Source organism: Cavia porcellus, unplaced genomic scaffold (genome assembly GCF_034190915.1).
Source record: "Cavia porcellus strain 051 isolate PalLab524CR breed Dunkin Hartley unplaced genomic scaffold, mCavPor4.1 scaffold_33, whole genome shotgun sequence".
In the NCBI taxonomy this organism is placed as follows: domain Eukaryota; kingdom Metazoa; phylum Chordata; class Mammalia; order Rodentia; family Caviidae; genus Cavia; species Cavia porcellus.
In genome coordinates, this window is record NW_026947516.1 from 20,087,199 (window position 1) to 20,108,476 (window position 21,278).

Here is a 21,278-nt window from a genome sequence, read left to right on the forward strand (position 1 = left end):
AATCTTTGATTTTAGATGAGGACAGTGAAATCTACTACTTATGTCACAGATGGCATGTTGACTGAAATCCGTAAGAAAACTATAGTCTTAACAGATATTTTTTTTAAAATACAAGTATCTTGGTCTTTTAATAAAAAATGTTTGAAATCTAAGTTGACTTTGGGGAAGTTTATTTTATAGGCTGTGAAAACTGACATAACCTCAATGAATAGTACACTATCCTATATTTGACCATTATTAATTTACTCAGTCCTTCATTCAGTGATTTACTGAATGCCCACTGTGTGCCACACTCCGCTAGAAGCAGGGAAACCAAGAATAAGATACCATGAATAAGATGATTTGAATACTTCATGAGTTTTCACTCAGAGGAAAGAAAGCAGATAAACATGTTTTAAGATTTTCACAAGACCTAGGATCTAAACTGGGTACAGTGGTACATGCCTGTCATCTCAGCTACTTCTGAGGCAGGAAGATTACAAATTCAAGTTTGAGGTCGTCCTGAGCAGCTTGATGTGACCTTGCGTGTTACGGTTTGTATCTAGATGTACCCCAAAGCCTCATGATCTCATAGGTGGGGCTTTGAGGTAGTGAATGGCTCCTGGAGGCAAGATATTCCTCAGTGAGTTAGTACACTGATGATAAATTTATAGCTAAATTTGATTTAGGAGGTCAAGCCTGGTTTGACGAGGTGGGTCACTGGGGGCATGGCATGGAAAGGTTTATCTCCCTCATTTTCCCTAGATCTGTCTCTCTGCTTCCTGCTACCATGCCATGAACTATTCTCCTCTGCCATGTCAACTTGCCTTGGAGCCAGACAAACACAGACTTGAACCTCTACAAACTGAGTCAAAATAAACCTTTCTTCCTTTAAACTGTAGGTATTACATGGTGGGTTTTTCACCTGTGTGAAGCTCTGCCAGCCTCAGCATGGTGCCTGCCTAACAAGGCGATGGATCCCTGGAGCAACAGCTTGTCCCTCCAATGTTGACTTCCATGTTCTTCTTCCAAGCCCAAATTGAATTTCTTGCTTTTCGTGTGCATGCCAATATTTCAATAAGCTATCAATATATCATTCTGCCTGCCCCTTCAAACTCTACCCTCTGTCAAACCTAATTAAAGCCTGACATTTCTTTGTCCGCCTCAGAGGGGTCTTGCCCTCTTCTGCAACCCTCTCGTGCCTGCAATAAGAAACTTTTCCTTTTTTCCCCTTTTCTGCTCTTGCTTTTCTACCACACGAAGGAGACACCGAACATTAGGTATTGTGTCTCAGCAAGGCTCAAGTAACTAAGACAGTGTCTCAAAAAGTAAAAAAAAAAATTAAAAACAGGTCTTGAGATGCAGCTTAGTATGAGGCCTTGGGATCAATCCACAATACCATCAAAGAGAAAATTAAAACAAACAAAAAAAGAGATCTCTTATCTCACTTTTCATCGTATCAAACTATTTTAGATGTACTGATATAATACTATATACCTAAATGAATGGAAGTGCAGTTGACCAGCTGACAACTGGCCTTCAGACAATCGAATACAGTATTTATTAACTTTAATTTTATACTTCTTGTGGTGAATATTCTCTATTTGAGCTGTCCCTCCACACTAATTCTAGCACAGTGGTGGTAAATCTATGGCACATGTGCTTCAGCAGGTATGCAGCACCCGCTCTATCTACATGTGAGCCAAGTCACCTCAGCATCATTCCCAGAAGCCAATCATGGGATAACAGTGTGCCCCAGGAGAGCTGTGTGTATGCTTGGAAAGGAGCAGCAGTGTCAGGCATGACATCACAAACCATGACTCATTAGCTGCAACTCTGCCAAGTGTCCCCATAGTCACGACCAGTCAAATATATTTGCTTGTACTGGCTATGTTTTATCAATATTTTTGTACTGGGTATTGAACTCAGGACCTTGCCCTTCCCAGGCAGGCAATTATGCCACTGAGCTATATCCCCGGCATGGACTGGCTATGTTTTAATGTACCTATTTTTATTAAAGTAAGATTTTAGCTTTGCGTTTTCTTATGAAAAACTGAAATTTAGTACCTACAATTTAGCAAACAAATGTTCTAATTAAAAGACTATGATGCTTTTTATGTACCATCCTTCTGGCATTGTTAAATCTACAGCATCATATTTAGTTTTCTGTAAAGAATTTATGAAAACAAGGGCAAGGATATATATGAGAGGGGGGGAGGGAGAGAGAGAGAGAGACTAGCTGTGATTTTAGCAGAAGGCACCAGACTCAGGTCTCTTTTTTAAATGTGGTCAAAAGCTGGTGGTCAGCGAACATTGCCTCCTTGTGCTAGAGGTCAGCACATTCAAGTGGAAGCCCAGTAAAGAATCACTGTCAGACTGTTGATATAGGAGCCATCCAACTGTTGAATGTTAACTAATAGTGTTAGCTATTTTTGGTATAGCGATAGAGTTGTATTGGGCATTTTTTTCAAAAAACGTTGTGTTTTTGTAGACTCCAAATTTTGAACTCCAAAAAATAACCACAGCAAAAAAAGCAAAGCTGAAAACAGAGAGTGTGAGATCATTGCAAGAGGGCTAGACAGCCATCTGAAGTGACTGAATGTAATGGGAAAGCATTAAATATTGTGTGTATCGAAAATGTGTGTAGCACATCAAGTGTCAGATGATACTTTGACATTAACTACAAAAGTATAGTTGAACTTGATGAAAGTGAGAGTTTTTTGAAGGGAAATTGAAGAAATATCATTTCCAGTACCTTAATTTTTCAGCTATCATTCTAAAACAAGTCCTATATGATAGCTGCCGGCTTTCAAATTTCACTATACCTAGCAAAACATGGTAAGCACCTCTCTGATGTGGATTCTCTCAAAATGGCCATGTTGTCTGGGAGTAATTCTCTTTTTTCATGATATTCCAGATAAGAATAAAAGTATACAACATAGGCGGGGTATGGTGGTGCATGCCTATAATCCCAGCCCTTGGGAGGCTGACGCAGGAGGATTGCTATGAGTTCGAGGTCAGCTTGAGCTACAAAGTGAGTTCAAGACCAGCCTAAACTGCAGAGCAAAAAAAATTATATAACACATCTGAGATGCCATTAGCAGAAATACTGTTAAAGATTAAGTCCTATGCATGGCAAGTAATGTTCGTCAGCAACTCACCACTGACTTACAAAAGCCTGTTACTCCATGTACTTGGATGAAAGTACAGACATAAATAATCATGAAAGGCTAGCAGTAATTTTGAATTATGCTCTTGGTGATGTCATGAGGGAAGAGCTGGTGATAATGGTGTCTTTGCCAGGAGGAACACAAGGAATAGATATCTATAATGCTGTGATAAATGCATTTTTGAAATAAAGAGATTCAATTATTAGTGACAGGGCATCTTGCATTGTGGGGAAAACATCTGGTTTCTTTTAACAGTTTTTTGTTAAAGAAGTAAAACACAGAGTTATTCAGTTTCATAGTATTATCAAGAAATTCTGTGCCAGGGAAAGCAAAAAATTAGACAATAACCTCAAAGATATCACAAAAATGGTGAATTACATCATAGCTCATGCTCGTAGTTTCAAGCATTTCTTGATGAGGTTGAGACACAGTATAATTTTTTACTTATGTACAATCATGTCTGGTGGCTGAGCAGAGAATGAGTCCCAGAGAGATATATAGCCTGTTTGGATAAAATTAAGCTTTTTATGAATGAAAAAGGGTATGAATATACACAGTTCGCTGATATGGCCTGGCTTAAGGAAAGGTTTTTTTACAGATTTTAAGTTACACTTCAACGTACTGAACAAAAAACTACAAGATGTAAGAAAAACAGCAGAAATGACGTTTTGTGATATCAAATCATTTGAGAAAAAGTGGGCAGCTGCAATATTTTCCAAATCTAAAAATGCATTTAGAAAATTCCACATTTGCAGTCAGTCCTACAAGCCATCAGCAAATCTCCGAGGTGTTTTTAGCATTGTAGAAAATTCTACTTAACTGACTTTTTTCAGTTCTGAAAGGAGACAACCCTATGCTTTTCTACTTCTGCAGATAAAGCCAAATTTGAGGGACTTGATCTCTCCTGCTCATACTGGTGGGATTTTGGAAATCTGGAATTGGGAGCTACTAGAATTTCAAGAAAGTTCTTTCGGAAAAATAAATCCTATGACCTGTGTGCCAACACTTTCAAAGACAGAAAAGATATAGTGTGAAGGGATGACAAACAGCAGCACAATTGGTAGTCCTAAATATGTAATCCTTAAAGTATGGAATTCTCTGCCAAATATCTTTTTTTTTAGTACTAGGGATCAAACTCATGACCTCTGCCAAATAATTTTAAATCAATCAAAGTATTTGGGATTCTTTTTCTTACTTCATTTGGATCATTTTATGATTGTGAGCAGCTGTTTTTGGCTTTGAATTCTATCAAATCTGATACAAGAAACAAACATTACCTGAGTGCTGCATGTGTTGCTCTCAAATTAGCGAAGTATGAGCTGTTTTGAAAATTATCAGCATGCAGACAACAGCAAAGATCACACACTTTGCAAAAACATACACTTTTACCTTTCAGTAAAAAGCTTATCATTGAAAGCTGTTACTGTGTTTCTCTTTTAAGACAAAAGATGGCAAAGTATGAGTTGTTTTTTCTAGAAACTTCATTATTCAGGTTTAATTGCAGTGTTGGCACTTTGCAATAAACAAGTGGGTTGGAAGTAGTTTGAATACTCAGTCTCTAAAAGGTTCACCACCACCACTGCAGGACCTCAGCTCTGACAGTAGCAGTGGCTATGGCTCTGTAATGACAGCTTCTGATAGTGGCTCATTTTCACTCAGTCTTAAGGAAGGCGAGGCGGGAGAGGAGGTATAGATGGCTTCTAATTTATGGTTACTAGTTCCTGGGCTCCTCCAGCACCTCATAGTCTGACCTATATCTCTGTAAATAATCCACTGAATTCTCTGCAAAATCCCATATAACTCTATCTATTTATTGTTCCTGCTGGGACTATTACTGAAACTGTTTTCTTTTCACATTTCAAGCCAAAAACAGTGAATATAGAAGCCTGAAACATTTCTGTGAGGACTTTGATTTAGAGACCAGACACATTGTATCGGTAGCACCTGAGAGCTTCTCAGCCAGCCTTACGTTAAAAAGTCACTGTAATTCTCTGAACCAAGATTGAATAAAATTCAGAGTGAAGTTCTTAGGGTGAAGATTAAGAAGACAATGTGAAAAGCATCTAGATGCTATCTGGTTCATAATAAACACTGCACAATTATTAGTTCCACATGTGTCTATTTCTAAAGAGAAGTATGTATGAGTTGGGAGAGGAAAAATGTGGAGTTCGCCAAACATAGACGGAAGCTCACAGGGAACCACATGAATGCAAAATAAATAGGAAGTCGCTGCAGGGTCTCTGTCTGATCAGGGAAAGCTTCCTTGTGCCAAACAAAATACAAAGAAGTCAACTGGAAAATGCCTGTAAATGCTATGCTAAGTTTTTACAACTTCATTTTATGGCAAAAGAAAGCCACTGAAATTGATGCTATAAAAATGTTGAAACTATTGTAGATCCTGAAACCCCCCCCCCCCAGCTGCTACAGTTCCAATTGGTCTGCTCACCTCTCCTACGGAGTTATGATCTGTGCAATAACAACACAATATGGAAATGAGCACTGCAAAAGGCCACTGGTCGTCCAGAAGTAGCCCTGAAGAACACAGCTGCAAGTTCAAAAAGCCTGGGAATAGTTGGAGGAATTAGCTTCACAATCACAGAGTGAGTGACAGGGACAAGTAGGCAGTGGATCAACAATTCTACAAGGCCACTTCCATAAATGTGGTTTCATTCCTTTTTTAAAACTTTTTCACTGAAGTTTAACCTATGTAAAGTGCACTATACCACCCAGGATATCAAGGTATAAACATTTATGGCACCTCTAAAAATTCCCTTATAATTCATCTTAGTCAAGACTTCCCATCTTAAGTAATCATTTCCTGGTTCCTAACACCATTGACTAGTTTTGCCTATTGGATACTTCATCAATGCATTTATGAAGTATGTCATCTTTCATGCCTGGCTTCTTCCACTCAACATTATGCCCCTGAGTTTCATGTCTATTGGGAAGGTATCATTTTCATTTTTAGCAAGTGTTGCAGGTAACTTTTCTGTTCCAGGTTCTTTAAGAGATGCATACTCTACAAAGAAGTGACTCTTGGGGGCCATGCTGGGGACTGGATTAAGCACTTTATACATGCTAAGCAAGCACTCTATAACTGAGTCACATTCCTAAACATGAAATTTTAATGGTAAGAGTTACCAATAAAATTAACACACAGCATATAAGCATAAATAGGTATTCAGCTACTAAGCAAATGGACTCTTACATATTCATGGAACTGAATAAAAAATTAGTCCTTCACACAAAATCCTGTATACTTCGAATATAGAACACAGTGAAATTATACAACCTAACACAAAACTTACAAAGAGAACATTTTCCTCCTTTTCTCAAAAAAATAATTTAGTTCTCCTTTTTTGCAAAATTTCAAGTATGCTTCACAGCTTGCCAGAAAGTAGTCTTTTAAAATCTTGCCTCTGGGCATCTACAGAAGTCAGCCAACCACCTGGTCCAAGACCTGTGTCTAACAGGCCCTGAAGAGCATAGTACTATAAATGGCTTTATTTTTCCCTTCCAGTAGTGGTAATTATCAACCGTTGTGTATAAGAAAAGAAGATGGAAATCTAGGGCTTTGTGGGAATGCTTCATATAAACCCACAGTATATAAACCATTTCCATTATATAGCACTGTCTAACAAAGGGGAAAAATACCAAGCCTAAGTTTGCAAATTTCCAAAGCACAACACAGCACTTTAAAGGTTTAGTGTCATAAAAAATCAGGTCCTTGTCTACTAATTTGCTAACACAGTTTCCACAAGGAAGAGCAAGTGCTACTGTTTTGCAAAACATTTTGGCAGGGCAATATGGGCCAATTTTCTGGCAGTCTCACTAAGGAAATGATGGCAAATGTTTTTTGGTTGTGAATACTCTTTAAGTACTTCAAATCCTTGGTACACAGACTTGCCAACAGTTCCAAATGTTTTACTATTTGTGAACTGGACATTCAGGATTATTTTAAGATGAATGTTTTTCCATAATAAATACTTTGGTAAGTGAAGTATCCTATTTTCCTTTTTAAATGTTGGTGACTGGAAAACTCTGTAAGTGAAAAACAAACGTTAGAAGACAAACTGCAGAAGCTGAGACAAATAAAAATTTTCTAGAAAGCATACTATAAAGGTAACATGATTTTATCAAGAAATTCAGAAATAATATAGACCTATACCCTTTACACATGCAAATGTCAAATTTTTAAACCAAACATTTAAGAAATCAGTATCAGTATAACTTACTAATCTGAAATGATTCTACAGTATTTTCAGAAAACTATGCTGATGCATGTTCTAAACCTGACTTCCAATAGGGTAACCACTAGCCACATGCAGCTACTGGAAATTAAATTTATATTAATTGGAACTGGAGGTTAATTCAGAAAGCATTTTTCAGTATGTGCAAAGCCCTAGATTCAATCTCTGGCACCACAAGAAAAAAAGATTAATTAACTGAAATAAAAGAAGATTAAACCTCATTTCATGTGATGTATATGTGGCTAATAGCTAGTTGCCATACTGGACAACACAGAACATTTCCATTTAAAAGAAAGTTCTGTTGGACAGAATTGTTCCATCCTTGCTACTCAAAGGGGCCAGCAGCTTTGGATTATTAAGGTAAAATTTCAAATACCACACCAAAACTACTAAGTCACAAATTTCATTTTAAGAAAATGCCCAGGCTAATTGTGTACATACTAAATTTTGATGGGCTGTAGTAGAAATCAAGTGTTTCCTAGGTAGACTTGATCATAAGAATCACCTAGAACACTCATTAATCATCCAGATTTCAAGCTGTTTTTCAGACCTACTAAATGACCTTTTCAAATCTATGCTTACTAAATACTCCAAATGATTCTTACTGTTGTGGCACCGGAGAACATACATGTATAGTTTATCTATTTTGTGGGGGTTTTTTTTTGACACAGGGTCTTACCATTTAGTTCAGGTTGGTCTTAAGCTTACTATGTCGCCTAGGCTGTCCTCGAATTCATGGTAATCATCCTGCCTTAGCCTCCCCAGTGCTGGCATTAAAGGCACGTACCACCATGCCCAGAAGTATTGATATTTTTTAAAACTCCAAGGATTTGAATAAGCAACCATGGTTAATTATTGCTATAAATGATAGCAATCTCAAAACTGCTTCCGGTATTAAAATTATCAGATATTTTTGTGTGTGATGCAGAGTCAAACCCAGGCCTTTGCACAGGCTAGCAAACATTCTACACAGAGCTATACTCCCAGCCCTAAACTTCACTTACTGTATTTACTTTATTTGCTTGCTTGATTTATTTATTTATTTATCTATCTATCTATCTATTTATTTATTTATTTTTGAGACAAGGTCTCATTATGTAGTTCATCCTGGCCTTGAACTCACTATGTAGCCCATACTGGTCTTGAACTCAAGGCAATTCTGCCTCAACCTCCAAAGTGCTGAGATTACAGGCATACACCATCACACTCAACTAGATTTTTAAACAGAGATGAAATGAATCAGCATTAAAAGTAATCTCAACTGTCAATGCATTTTAAAAATACAACTAAAGGCTATAAAAATAACTATTTGATTATGTTAATTAAACATAAATAATTTAAAGTGCTATGGAAGTTCGGAGGGATCCCTACCTGCCAAAGTCTTTTTATTCTGTATTTCATAAGCTAAAACATAGAAAGCACTGATTTAAGGTTATGACTGAGAATTTTGCCAGTTCCTATATTATATAATCAGACATAATTCTGGTTTTACCTCACCTAGTTTTTACATCTTTGTCTTTCTGAATAAACTGATTAGTTCCTTGAGGATGAGGTTTCCTAATACCCTGGACCCAAAACAACTTCCTGAAAATATGCAATTGCTGGTTCAGCCTAAACAATATGACCCAGATAAAACAGTCTTAGCATTTTAGCAGCAGCAGCAGCAGCAAAGAATCCCACAGGGGAAAAAAGGATTACTTAATCACCAAGAAGAAATAACAGTCCAATACATACAATGAAAAGAGAAATGGCATGAAAACAAAAGATCTGTGCTCAAAATCAGAAAACAAAAGTTAGATGCTTGGTTCTCAGATATTTTTATTACTATGTTCTTTATAACTTAAATTTTGTGGCCCTAGATACTTAAAGAATAGGAAAGCCTTAAAATGTAATGAGCTAACTTACAAAGGTAGAAAACAATTAACTGAAGGAAAGTACAATAGAATGAAAGATAAAACAAAAGCTAGTTGCTTATTCAAATCCTTGGAGTTTTAAATATCAATGAAATGCAAAAATCCAGATAGAACAGAGACTGGCAAACCTGAAAGCTGGTTCACAAAAACCATAAATGGTTAACATATTTCCCAGATTTATCTGTAGATACAGTGCAATTCCAAAAAAAATTTCAATGGTATTTTTCCAAACCTTCAATTAGCTGATTTTGAAGTTTGTATTAGGGTTTCTCACCCTTGACAGTACTGTTATTCAAATATTTTTTTATTCTAGGGGACTGCCTTACATACTGTAGGATACCTTGAAGCATCCCTGGTTTCTAATTTCTACAGTAAATGACAGCTAGACTCTCTTTTCAACCAAGTTATGACAACCATCAATAACTACAGATACAGCCAGATATTCTGAGGTCATGAGGGAAGAGAACATCAATCACTCCCTGAGGAGACACACAGAATTATGCTTTCAAAGGGGAAGGACCAAGATAGTCAAAATAATTTTCAAGCACAAAATCAATCAGTCTCCTAGATTTCAGGACTACACACAGCATTAGTAATTAGAACAATACAATATACGATACTAGCATACAGCAGTGAGAGTGGAAATAGTTCCCTGCCCAAATTACAAACTGGGAGAAAACATTTGCAAACCACACAACTAGAATATATTAAAAAAAAAAAAAAAAAAACACCTCCGACAAATCAGAAAATCCCAAGCAACCAAATAAAAAAATAGACAAAAGAGATGAGGAGACATTCCACAGAAGAGAAAATCTATAACCAACAAACATATAAAAAGATGTTTAGTATTCATTAACAACCAGGGAAATTCAAATCAAAACCATAATGAAATGCTATTTACACACCATAGCAAAACTGTAAAAGTCTTACAATATAAAGTGCTGACAATTGTTGTTATGGTGCACACTGCCATTAAGACTGTAAATTGATACAGTGCTATGAGAAAATAATTTAACCTTACTTATATCATGAAATTGAACATTCAAATACTTTATGATTCGATAATTATACCTCTCAAAATACCCTGGAGAAACTCTTATACATATGTCCTAGAAGCTATGCACATATGATCATACTAGCACTGTTTTCAATAGCAAAAATCAAAAAAAAAAATACCAGTGGAAGAGTAAATAAATCCCATGTACTATATGCATGTAGTATAATATTATATGTGAAGTCAAAATGAATAAATGACAGCACCACACCCCCAATAGGGATGAATCTCCGCAAGGCAGTATTATGTAAGAGAAGTTCGTAAACATTCCACACAACTTGCTAACTTTTTAAAAAGATAAAAACAACTAAAACTAAAAATTGGGCAGGGGATAGTATCCCAGGCATGTAGTTTCAGAACTCTAGAGGCTGATGCAGGAGGATCACAAAATTGAGCCCACCATGAGCAATATGGAATCTTAGCAAGACTCTATCTCAAAATTTAAAATGGCCATGATTAAGTAAAATAAATCAGACATACAAGCTTAAAAATCTCATGGTTTCACTGATATGAGAAAACCAAAATAAAGTGGGATAACAGGAAGCAGAGAGTTCTTTTGCAAATGTAAAAAGGACCAAGAAGGGACTAGAGAGAGAGGAGAGAGGGAGGGGAAGTAATGGAATCAAGATGTGTTATATACCTGTACCAACTCCCCAAGATGAATGTGATCATTATGTACTGAAAACATATGCTAAAAAAAACTATTTAAAATGTAATAGTTAAATCTCTGCCAAAACAAAAAAAAATTGTGTGGGCACCATAGCAAGATGCTGTCTCAACAATGAAAAAGGACTGAGGATGTCAGGGATAGGTCAGTACAAAGGTCCTGGGTTCAACTCAGTAACAACAACAAAAAATACCAAAACTCAAATGCTCAAGATTTTATCCATGTATTCCACAAAAGTACTGCTTTCTACCAGTGGGATGATGCAAATTTCAAATATGTTACTATACACTGACTTTTGTTATTTTTTTTATTACAGCAAACCTACAACAAATCCCTAAGTTAAATATACATACTGTGTTGTGCATGTAATTATCTCCTAATTTAGTAAGGTTATATTCAATAGTCACTCTCTTAAGACTCCAATTCCCCAGGGTCATGAATACGATCCCTGGTATCCTACCACCACCAAAAAAAGGACTCCTATTCTCTACAATGTAGAGGTGACCACTACACATGTATGTTGTATATACACACATAGTATAGTATATACATATTCCCTTATACATAAACCTATCCAGGTCCCCAAAACTCTCATTCTTGTCAAGTTAGAATGTACATTATCTCGACTCAGCTGAATTTACCCATTCTGGCATCTTTTAGTCTTCCTTAGTGCTGGCTCCTCATCTCCCATTATTACCTGTGCAGGTTTTAGGACCAGCACTTTGCCCTCAGTTCCTCCTTAAAACACAACACCACATTTCTATTTCTTATATTTTCAATCCAAGATACAGATCTATTCTCTTCAGTCAACAAATATTAACCAACCACTTTCATTCTATGAGTGCATTGGATTAGGTAGCATGGGAAATGAATTAGATAAAATTCTGCGATCAGTAACCTACAAACCGGTGGAAAAGGTAAGACATAAAAAAATAATCAGGGAAAATGTCAGGTCTTGCCTACACCTATAAAATCAACAGCAATTTATACTCCAGGATGAATCCAACCTATGGCAGGAAACATATAATAGATTCCAGCCCCTGAAAGTTAAGATGCAATCAGCTAGCTAATTTTCTCATTATTTGATTCTCATATGGGACATTAACACTTACATCCAAGACTCTTACTTTTCCACTGTGGACGTATTTCCTTTTAGAAATGCACTCAGCATCTAAGTCTCCTACTGGGGCCTTCAGGGCATATTATTTTTTATTCTTGCAATTTTCAGTTTTGCTTTTCTTTGGCCTGACATTCTTGCATGCAGTGGGGATTGTCCCAGAATGTGAGGAAAAGGAATTTGGATAGTATTCACTAGCAAACAGGTTGAGTCACTAAAGGTCTCCAAGGATGACAGGCAATATCCAAGCTGTACTTTGCCTGGTATATACTAGGATATCAGAACTATATCTGGACACCTACAGTAGGTACCTGACTCCTAGTAGTCAATATGATAAAGGATAAGAAGCATTGATCAGACTGTTCTACAGGAAAGGAATTAAAAGATAAGATGTCAATAACTGATATATTCTTCTTCCTTGATTTTAGGATTCAAAGATGACTTAGGTTTAGAACTTGCAACCCAGGAATTGTGTATTTGACAGAAATAAGACATGCAGGAGAAGGAAATGATAGAAAAAGTGAAAACAGGCTTAAAATTGAGCATGCTAACATGGAATGTAGATTAGGATGGACATAAAAATTAGGACAATAATGTGGGGGAGATTTATAATTAAAGGTATAAAGGAAAGACGGTGATGAACTCTGTTAAGGGTCTAGTCTTTGGAAACAGGAATCCACTAGTGATCTCAGCAGACAAAACTGGATATAAGAAACTATTAGCCAGATATGATGGTGTACCAATGGAATGTTAGCAGTGTGGGAGACTGAAGCAGGATTCCTAGTTCTGGCCTAGCCTTGGCAACTCAGGGAGTTTGTGTCTCAATATAAAAAATAACACCAAGTGTAGTGGTGCACATCTGTAATCCCAACACTTGGGAGGCTGAGGCAGGGGGATTACTATTCAAGGTCAGTTATATGAGTTCAAAACAGCCTGAACTACATAAAGATCCTGTCTCAAAAAAAGAGAATAAACAAACAAACAAACCCATTTTTAAATGGGGATCTTCAGTAGTAGAGGAACACTTGCTTCTAACTCTGGTGCAGAAAAGGAGAAAAAAGACCTATGCACACCTGTAATCCCACCTACTTCGGAGGCTAAGGCAAGATGACAAATTTCAAGATAGCCTAATCACACAATGAGACACTATCTTTAAAAAAATCACAAAACAAAAAAGACTAGGAATGTGCCACAGTGACTTTTCAATCTCCAATGCTTTAAGAAAAAAAGAAAAAGGAAAAAAAAAGCAATCAAAATTATTTTGCCTGAGTACTAAAATGTACTTAGCCAACCCAAAGTCCAACAAATAGCTATTAGAAAGCACCAGTTACTTGAAGATCTGAGGGAAAACGAACTTTAAAAGACCTAGAAATTGTGAGAAGGGTCTCATCCCACAAGGCTGAAATTCAGACCTCTAAGGTGATGGTGAGATGTACCAATTACAAACCTCCCAAAGACAACATCCTGCAAAGTAGGAAGACAGGAGTGAGAGGGAGAGAGTGAAAAAAAGGAAAAAAAAAAAAAAGGTTTGAGAGATCTCCCTTGCCATTCCTTCAACCCCTAACCAAAACAAATAAATAAAGCAAGGAAAGAATGAAAAGAAGGAGAGACAGAGACAGAGAACAAGGAGGAATACAGGAAGAACAAGATAAAGAATTAAAGAGAAAAAAGAGAGACTAACAAAGATGCAGAGAGACCGAAAAAACAGGAGAAAAAATTAAAGCAAGAAAGGTGTAAAAGCAATTAATACAGAAAAACAAACACAAAATTTTACAAAGCAAAGAAAGGATTAATGAAAAAAGAATTAAATAGAAAAACACAAAGAAACAAAAAAATGAAAAGGAAGGGAGAAAGACAGAAAAAGATAAGCCATAAGAAACAACACAAGACAGAAACAAATAAAGAAGATAGCAGAGGAAGACAGAAAAAGATAAGCCATAAGAAACAACACAAGACAGAAACAAGATAGCAGAGGAAAATGAAAAAAAATTCTTCTGGAGGAACAAGATGGGTAAATGCTGAGATGTAGTTAGGAACCTCAAGGAACAGCAAACACCAACTGAAGAAAGGATGCGGCAATGGAACGAGAACAGAACGTTCTAGAGACTTCAAATAGCCTTCACCCCTAGAGACCGAGATTCAGCGCTCTGAAGAAAAGGTCAGATCTATCACCTACCGCCATCCTGAAGACCAAAGGCCCTGGAAGCCGCTCAGCACAACTCCGGAATCACCAACAGCAGAATTGGCCCTCTGAGTGGAGAAGCCCAAGAGTGTTGCCGCATGCCGAGCAGTTCCGGTGGGGGTAACACCGGAAGGAACGGTAATCACGTGAACCGGAAGTGCTCACTTGGGACTCCACCCCCACACACGCGCATGCGCGCATGCTCACCAAGTGGGGGTTGTAACTTCGTACAAGAGTCTACTTCCTATGCCAAGAACTCAAAGCTCTGGCTTGTAATCCCTGCACTAGGAGGCTGAGGCAGGACACTGCAAGTTTAAGCCCAACCTTTACAATGTAGAAAGGTAGTGTGACAAACTCTTAAAATACAAGGGAAAAAAAGGTGGGAATGTAGCTCAATGGCTCAAGCAAAAGCCGACACCAATTTCCTATCACCAGAGACAGAGAAAGAGAGAGGGAGAGAGAATAAAAACATATGTATGGTTTCCATACACCAGCTCCAGTATTACAAGGTAGAAAAAAATGGGTGAATTTTGTGGTAAGCATCAGCACAACCTGTGATATTGGTGGTGTATAATTTATACAATGAAAATGAGGGTAGTTAGACAAATCAAGAAATTAGGAAAGAAGGGCTCTTTGTGCTGCTTTTGACCCTAAGCATCCTGAAAATCAGAAAAGTCAGTTGCAAACATTTGTTGGTTTTAGATGCCAATAGGAGAAAATCTCATGGGGGACTTCTGGTGCATTAGTGGGAGATGAGTGAATGAGAAGTACATCTACCACTGGTTTCTAATTTTTTTTTTTGTTTTGTTTTGTTTGTACCAGGAATCAAACTCAGGGCCTTGCACTTTCTAGGCAGGAGCTGTGCAGCTGAGCTATATTCCTGGCACCTACCACTGTCTGTATCACCAAGATTTGCAGGAATGTATGCCTTGAGTGGGAGACAACAGAAGCAAAAAAACAAGAAGAAATGTGTTAAAGAACTATCATCCACAGTAACCCCTGAAGGGTATTGCTGCTGAAATTCACAAAAACTGCAAGCAATGAATATTATTCACAGCCATCAGGTACCAAGTTTTACATACCTTTAGCCCAAAGAAAAGGAAATCCTCACTGATGATAATGTTTTTATCCCTAAACTATCAGGCAGTCCACCCACCCCCAATTGTTTAGGATCACCCATTGTGATAGTTGACTGTGTCAACTTGAGTAAGTAAAACCCAACTAATTGGATCAAAAAAGCCCTGGTATGGAAGACCCCCCCCCAGGGAGAATTGTGGCCAGAATGCTAAAAGAAAAGGAAATGAAAAAGGAAGGATTGCTTCCGTATTTTTTTGGAGGAGCTCCAATCTTTGCTATCACCTTGAATGTCATCTCCTGACTGCCAGAGCAGATTCTTCATTTCCAGAACCGACTCTTTGGCCTCCGTATATGGACTTGCATGGGACACTACATAGAGCTCCAAAACTTCCACTGGATCCTGCAGATCCCAGTGCACAGAAAGATCTTTTGCATTCTTGCACACCCAATTCTACTGGCAGCCACTGAAAAGCCAATCTTGTCAACTGTCATATATTGGTACATTTTGTATTGTATCTGTTTCTCTAGTAAACACTGATACACTGATGAATGTCCAGTTCACGATAACCAAGTACACAATTGAGAGAATGTACTGGAGTCTTAGATAAGGATGAAGATACAAATTCCAAAGAAAAGGAAGTAGGGGAGATAAATCAAGGATATACAGAAAGGAGGGAGAAGTAAAAATTCAGAACCAGGCTCTAATCATGAAACAGGAATTATATCAGTGACCTCAGTAAAAAAAAAAAATCAATATAAAGAACTGTTAACTGAGTTTGTTGGGAAATGACTTTAGTTTCAGGAATGAGGGAGATCGCCAATTCCTGCCCAACCTGGGTGACTCTATCAGGCCCTAGCTCAATATGAATAGTAAATACAGTTGGAAATGTAGCTCAATGATGGAAGGACTCTGAATTACATCCCCAAGCCAGAAAAAGGAAATGTTTACATCAGATGGGACTGGGGTACAGTACTTGGGAGGCTGAGGCAGGGACTTATCAAATTTGAAGCCAGCCTGGGAAACTTAGGGAGACCTGAGTATGGTGGTACACCCTTATAATCCCAGCACTCAGGAGACTGAGTAAGGAGGATCCACGCAAATTCAACACTAGCCCGGGTTAGATATCTCAAGGTCAGCCTATCAACCTGAACTACACAGTAACAACCTTTCTGGAAAAAGAGACTGACAGAGAAAGACTTCTTTGGGAGATACAAGGTGGGTTAACTGCTAAAATGTAATTAACAAACTCAGAGTATCGCAAATACCAACAGAATAGAGCGTGTAGCACCCGAACAAACACAGAACATTCTAGAAACTTCGAATAACCTTCACCCCTAGAAACCGAGATTAAGAGCTCTGAAGACAGGGTCAGGTCTATCACCTACCGCCATCCTGAAGACCAAAGGCCCTGGAAGCCGCTCAGCACAACTCCGGAATCACCAACAGCAGAATCGGCCTTCTGAGTGGAGAAGCCCAAGAGTGCTGCCTCATGCCGAGCAGTTCCGGTGGGGTAACACCGGAAGGAACGGTAATCACGTGAACCGGAAGTGCTCACTTGGGACTCCACCCCCACACACGCGCGCATGCGCGCATGCTCGCCAAGTGGGGGTTGTAACTTCGTACAAGAGTCTACTTCCTATGCCAAGAACTCAAAGCTCTGGCTTGTAATCCCCGCACTAGGAGGCTGAGGCAGGACACTGCAAGTTTAAGCCCAACCTTTACAATGTAGAAAGGTAGTGTGACAAACTCTTAAAATACAAGGGAAAAAAAGGTGGGAATGTAGCTCAATGGCTCAAGCAAAAGCCGACACCAATTTCCTGTCACCAGAGACAGAGAAAGAGAGAGGGAGAGAGAATAAAAACATATGTATGGTTTCCATACACCAGCTCCAGTATCACAAGGTAGAAAAAAATGGGTGAATTTTGTGGTAAGCATCAGCACAACCTGTGATATTGGTGGTGTATAATTTATACAATGAAAATGAGGGTAGTTAGACAAATCAAGAAATTAGGAAAGAAGGGCTCTTTGTGCTGCTTTTGACCCTAAGCATCCTGAAAATCAGAAAAGTCAGTTGCAAACATTTGTTGGTTTTAGATGCCAATAGGAGAAAATCTCATAGGGGACTTCTGGTGTATTAGTGGGAGATGAGTGAATGAGAAGTACATCTACCACTGGTTTCTAATTTTTTTTTGTTTTTGTTTTTTTGTACCAAGAATCAAACTCAGGGCCTTGCACTTTCTAGGCAGGAGCTGTGCAGCTGAGCTATATTCCTGGCACCTACCATTGTCTGTATCACCAAGATTTGCAGGAATGTATGCCTTGAGTGGGAGACAACAGAAGCAAAAAAACAAGAAGAAATGTGTTAAAGAACTATCATCCACAGTAACCCCTGAAGGGTATTGCTGCTGAAATTCACAAAAACTGCAAGCAATGAATATTATTCACAGCCATCAGGTACCAAGTTTTACATACCTTTAGCCCAAAGAAAAGGAAATCCACACTGATGATAATGTTTTTATCCCTAGACTATCAGGCAGTCCACCCACCCCCAATTGTTTAGGATCACCCATTGTGATAGTTGACTGTGTCAACTTGAGTAAGTAAAACCCAACTAATTGGATCAAAAAATCCCTGGTATGGAAGACCCCCCCCCAGGGAGAATTGTGGCCAGAATGCTAAAAGAAAAGGAAATGAAAAAGGAAGGATTGCTTCCGTATTTTTTTGGAGGAGCTCCAATCTTTGCTATCACCTTGAATGTCATCTCCTGACTGCCAGAGCAGATTCTTCATTTCCAGAACCGACTCTTTGGCCTCCGTATATGGACTTGCATGGGACACTACATAGAGCTCCAAAGCTTCCACTGGATCCTGCAGATCCCAGTGCACAGAAAGATCTTTTGCATTCTTGCACACCCAATTCTACTGGCAGCCACTGAAAAGCCAATCTTGTCAACTGTCATATATTGGTACATTTTGTATTGTATCTGTTTCTCTAGTAAACACTGATACACTGATGAATGTCCAGTTCACGATAACCAAGTACACAATTGAGAGAATGTACTGGAGTCTTAGATAAGGATGAAGATACAAATTCCAAAGAAAAGGAAGTAGGGGAGATAAATCAAGGATATACAGAAAGGAGGGAGAAGTAAAAATTCAGAACCAGGCTCTAATCATGAAACAGGAATTATATCAGTGACCTCAGTAAAAAAAAAATCAATATAAAGAACTGTTAACTGAGTTTGTTGGGAAATGACTTTAGTTTCAGGAATGAGGGAGATCGCCAATTCCTGCCCAACCTGGGTGACTCTATCAGGCCCTAGCTCAATATGAATAGTAAATACAGTTGGAAATGTAGCTCAATGATGGAAGGACTCTGAATTACATCCCCAAGCCAGAAAAAGGAAATGTTTACATCAGATGGGACTGGGGTACAGTACTTGGGAGGCTGAGGCAGGGACTTATCAAATTTGAAGCCAGCCTGGGAAACTTAGGGAGACCTGAGTATGGTGGTACACCCTTATAATCCCAGCACTCAGGAGACTGAGTAAGGAGGATCCACGCAAATTCAACACTAGCCCGGGTTAGATATCTCAAGGTCAGCCTATCAACCTGAACTACACAGTAACAACCTTTCTGGAAAAAGAGACTGACAGAGAAAGACTTCTTTGGGAGATACAAGGTGGGTTAACTGCTAAAATGTAATTAACAAACTCAGAGTATCGCAAATACCAACAGAATAGAGCGTGGAGCACCCGAACAAACACAGAACATTCTAGAAACTTCGAATAACCTTCACCCCTAGAAACCGAGATTAAGAGCTCTGACGACAGGGTCAGGTCTATCACCTACCGCCATCCTGAAGACCAAAGGCCCTGGAAGCCGCTCAGCACAACTCCGGAATCACCAACAGCAGAATCGGCCTTCTGAGTGGAGAAGCCCAAGAGTGCTGCCTCATGCCGAGCAGTTCCGGTGGGGGTAACACCGGAAGGAACGGTAATCACGTGAACCGGAAGTGCTCACTTGGGACTCCACCCCCACACACGCGTGCATGAGCACATGCTCACCATGTGGCGGTTGTGACTTTGTACAGGAGTGTGTACTTCCTACGCCAATAACTCATAGCTCCAGCCTGTAATCCTGGCACTGGGAGGCTGAGGCAGTACACTGCAAGGTCAAACCCAACTTTGGCAATGTAGAGACTTAGTGGGGCAAACTCTCAAAATAAAATATAAAGAAAAAGATGGCTGGCCTTGTAGCTCAGTGGAAAGGCCCTGGTATCAATCCCTTGTGCCACCTACCCCATAAAAAAGGGAATGAAAAAGGAAATGATGGTTTCTATATACCAGCTTCAAATTACAAAGCAGGAAAAAGATGGGTGACTTTTGAGCTAAGCATCAAGAAACACCTATGATACTGGTGGCCATCTAAACTTAGAGAATGACAGTGTGGGCAGCCACACAAAAATATAGGATTTCTGAGGCAATTAGTTGTACAGACAGGGCTGCCTCCATGTCCTGAATTGATTCAGAACATTTTCACTGTATGGTCATTTTGAATTTGGAAAAGAACCAGAAATTGCATGGTGCCAGTTCCAGTGAACAAGGAGGATGAGGACACATTCTGATGTACTTACTCGTCAGCCTATCCCTTGCATGGCACTCACCAGCAGCACTCACACAGGTTTTATTTGCAAAGTCACAAAAACAGTGCATCTAAGACTGCTTCACAAAGTGGCAAAAATAATGGGATAAGTATGTCTGAAGCAAAGGGGAGTACTTTCAGAGGGCTTCATGGTATTGTGACATTTACTTTCATATATTTCTTTAAATATTCACTTTATATATTGACTGCTCTGTATATTGCTAAAAAATTTCACACAAAATTAGTGAAGTTTTGCCATGGGCAGGAAACCAAATTTCAAACATCTTAGTTGACACTATTTTATGTTGTTAATCTTGTTATTAATAGTAACCTTATAACAACACTTACATTAAATATTCATTGGGTTGTGCATGTAATAATCTCTTAATTTACCTTACCCAGTAAATTTTCACACTCTACAATATATATGTGACCGCTACACATATACAGAATCTCCCTCACATACATACTGAGCAAGGATAACCCCAACTCCCTTTCCCTAATAACTCTCCAGAGTAGAGGTTGAATCATCCTTCCCATCTGGGCATCTCTCTCACTCTTCCTCAGTGTGCGGTCCTTACCTCTCATTACTGCCTACGCAGGCATCAGGAATGAGAACTTTGTTCTTTGAATCCATAACTTCTTCTACATTCAAAACTACCACTGCCCCCATCCCTTATTTTTTTCAATTCAAGGTCTGTGACTATGGAGCTCTACATTCAACCAATTGTGTACCAACACCCTTCACTTTAGGCAATTCACTGATCTTGTTTTGAAAGAAGTGAACAAGATGAAATCTTGGCTTTAGTAACTTGTAAAGCAGTGGAGGTGGTCAAATACTGTACTGCACAAATAAGTATCAATGACAAAAGAAACATGTCAGGTCTTTCCCACATCTATAAAATCAACATTCAGATTTGAATCTAACCTAGAGCAGAATCCTCCCGCTAGAAGGGCAGAAATAAGCCACTTGCTAACTATCCTTACCTGATTCTGTACAGAACTGAAATTCTTATGTCCACATTATGCTGTCATTTCACCCATGTTTCCCGTTTGGAAGTTTTCTTAACATCTAAGTCTCCAACTGGGGACTCTAGAGCTTATGATTCAACTCTACCTTGGCCTCTGTCCCTCATGCCTCTATCCCTCATGCTGGTTTTGGTAACTTTCACAGTTATATTTTCCCTTTGGCCTGAGGTTCTATTGTGGAGTACAGAATTGTAGC

At 38.6% G+C, this 21,278-nt stretch overlaps 1 protein-coding gene across 2 annotated transcripts in view; it reads right to left on the bottom strand.

The window, feature by feature from the left end:
• The window catches only part of Scml2 (Scm polycomb group protein like 2), a 151,182-nt gene that overhangs the window by 101,560 nt on the left and 28,344 nt on the right, over nt 1-21,278 (bottom strand). The window contains exon 1 of one of the 2 annotated variants that reach the window (XM_063242732.1): nt 14,327-14,391. The exons of the other annotated variant lie outside the window; for it this stretch is intronic. Coding sequence (XP_063098802.1) covers nt 14,327-14,332 — 6 coding nt within the window. The 5' untranslated portion in view covers nt 14,333-14,391. Of the gene's footprint in view, nt 1-14,326; nt 14,392-21,278 lie in introns of those variants that run through there. 2 annotated transcript variants of the gene reach the window in all.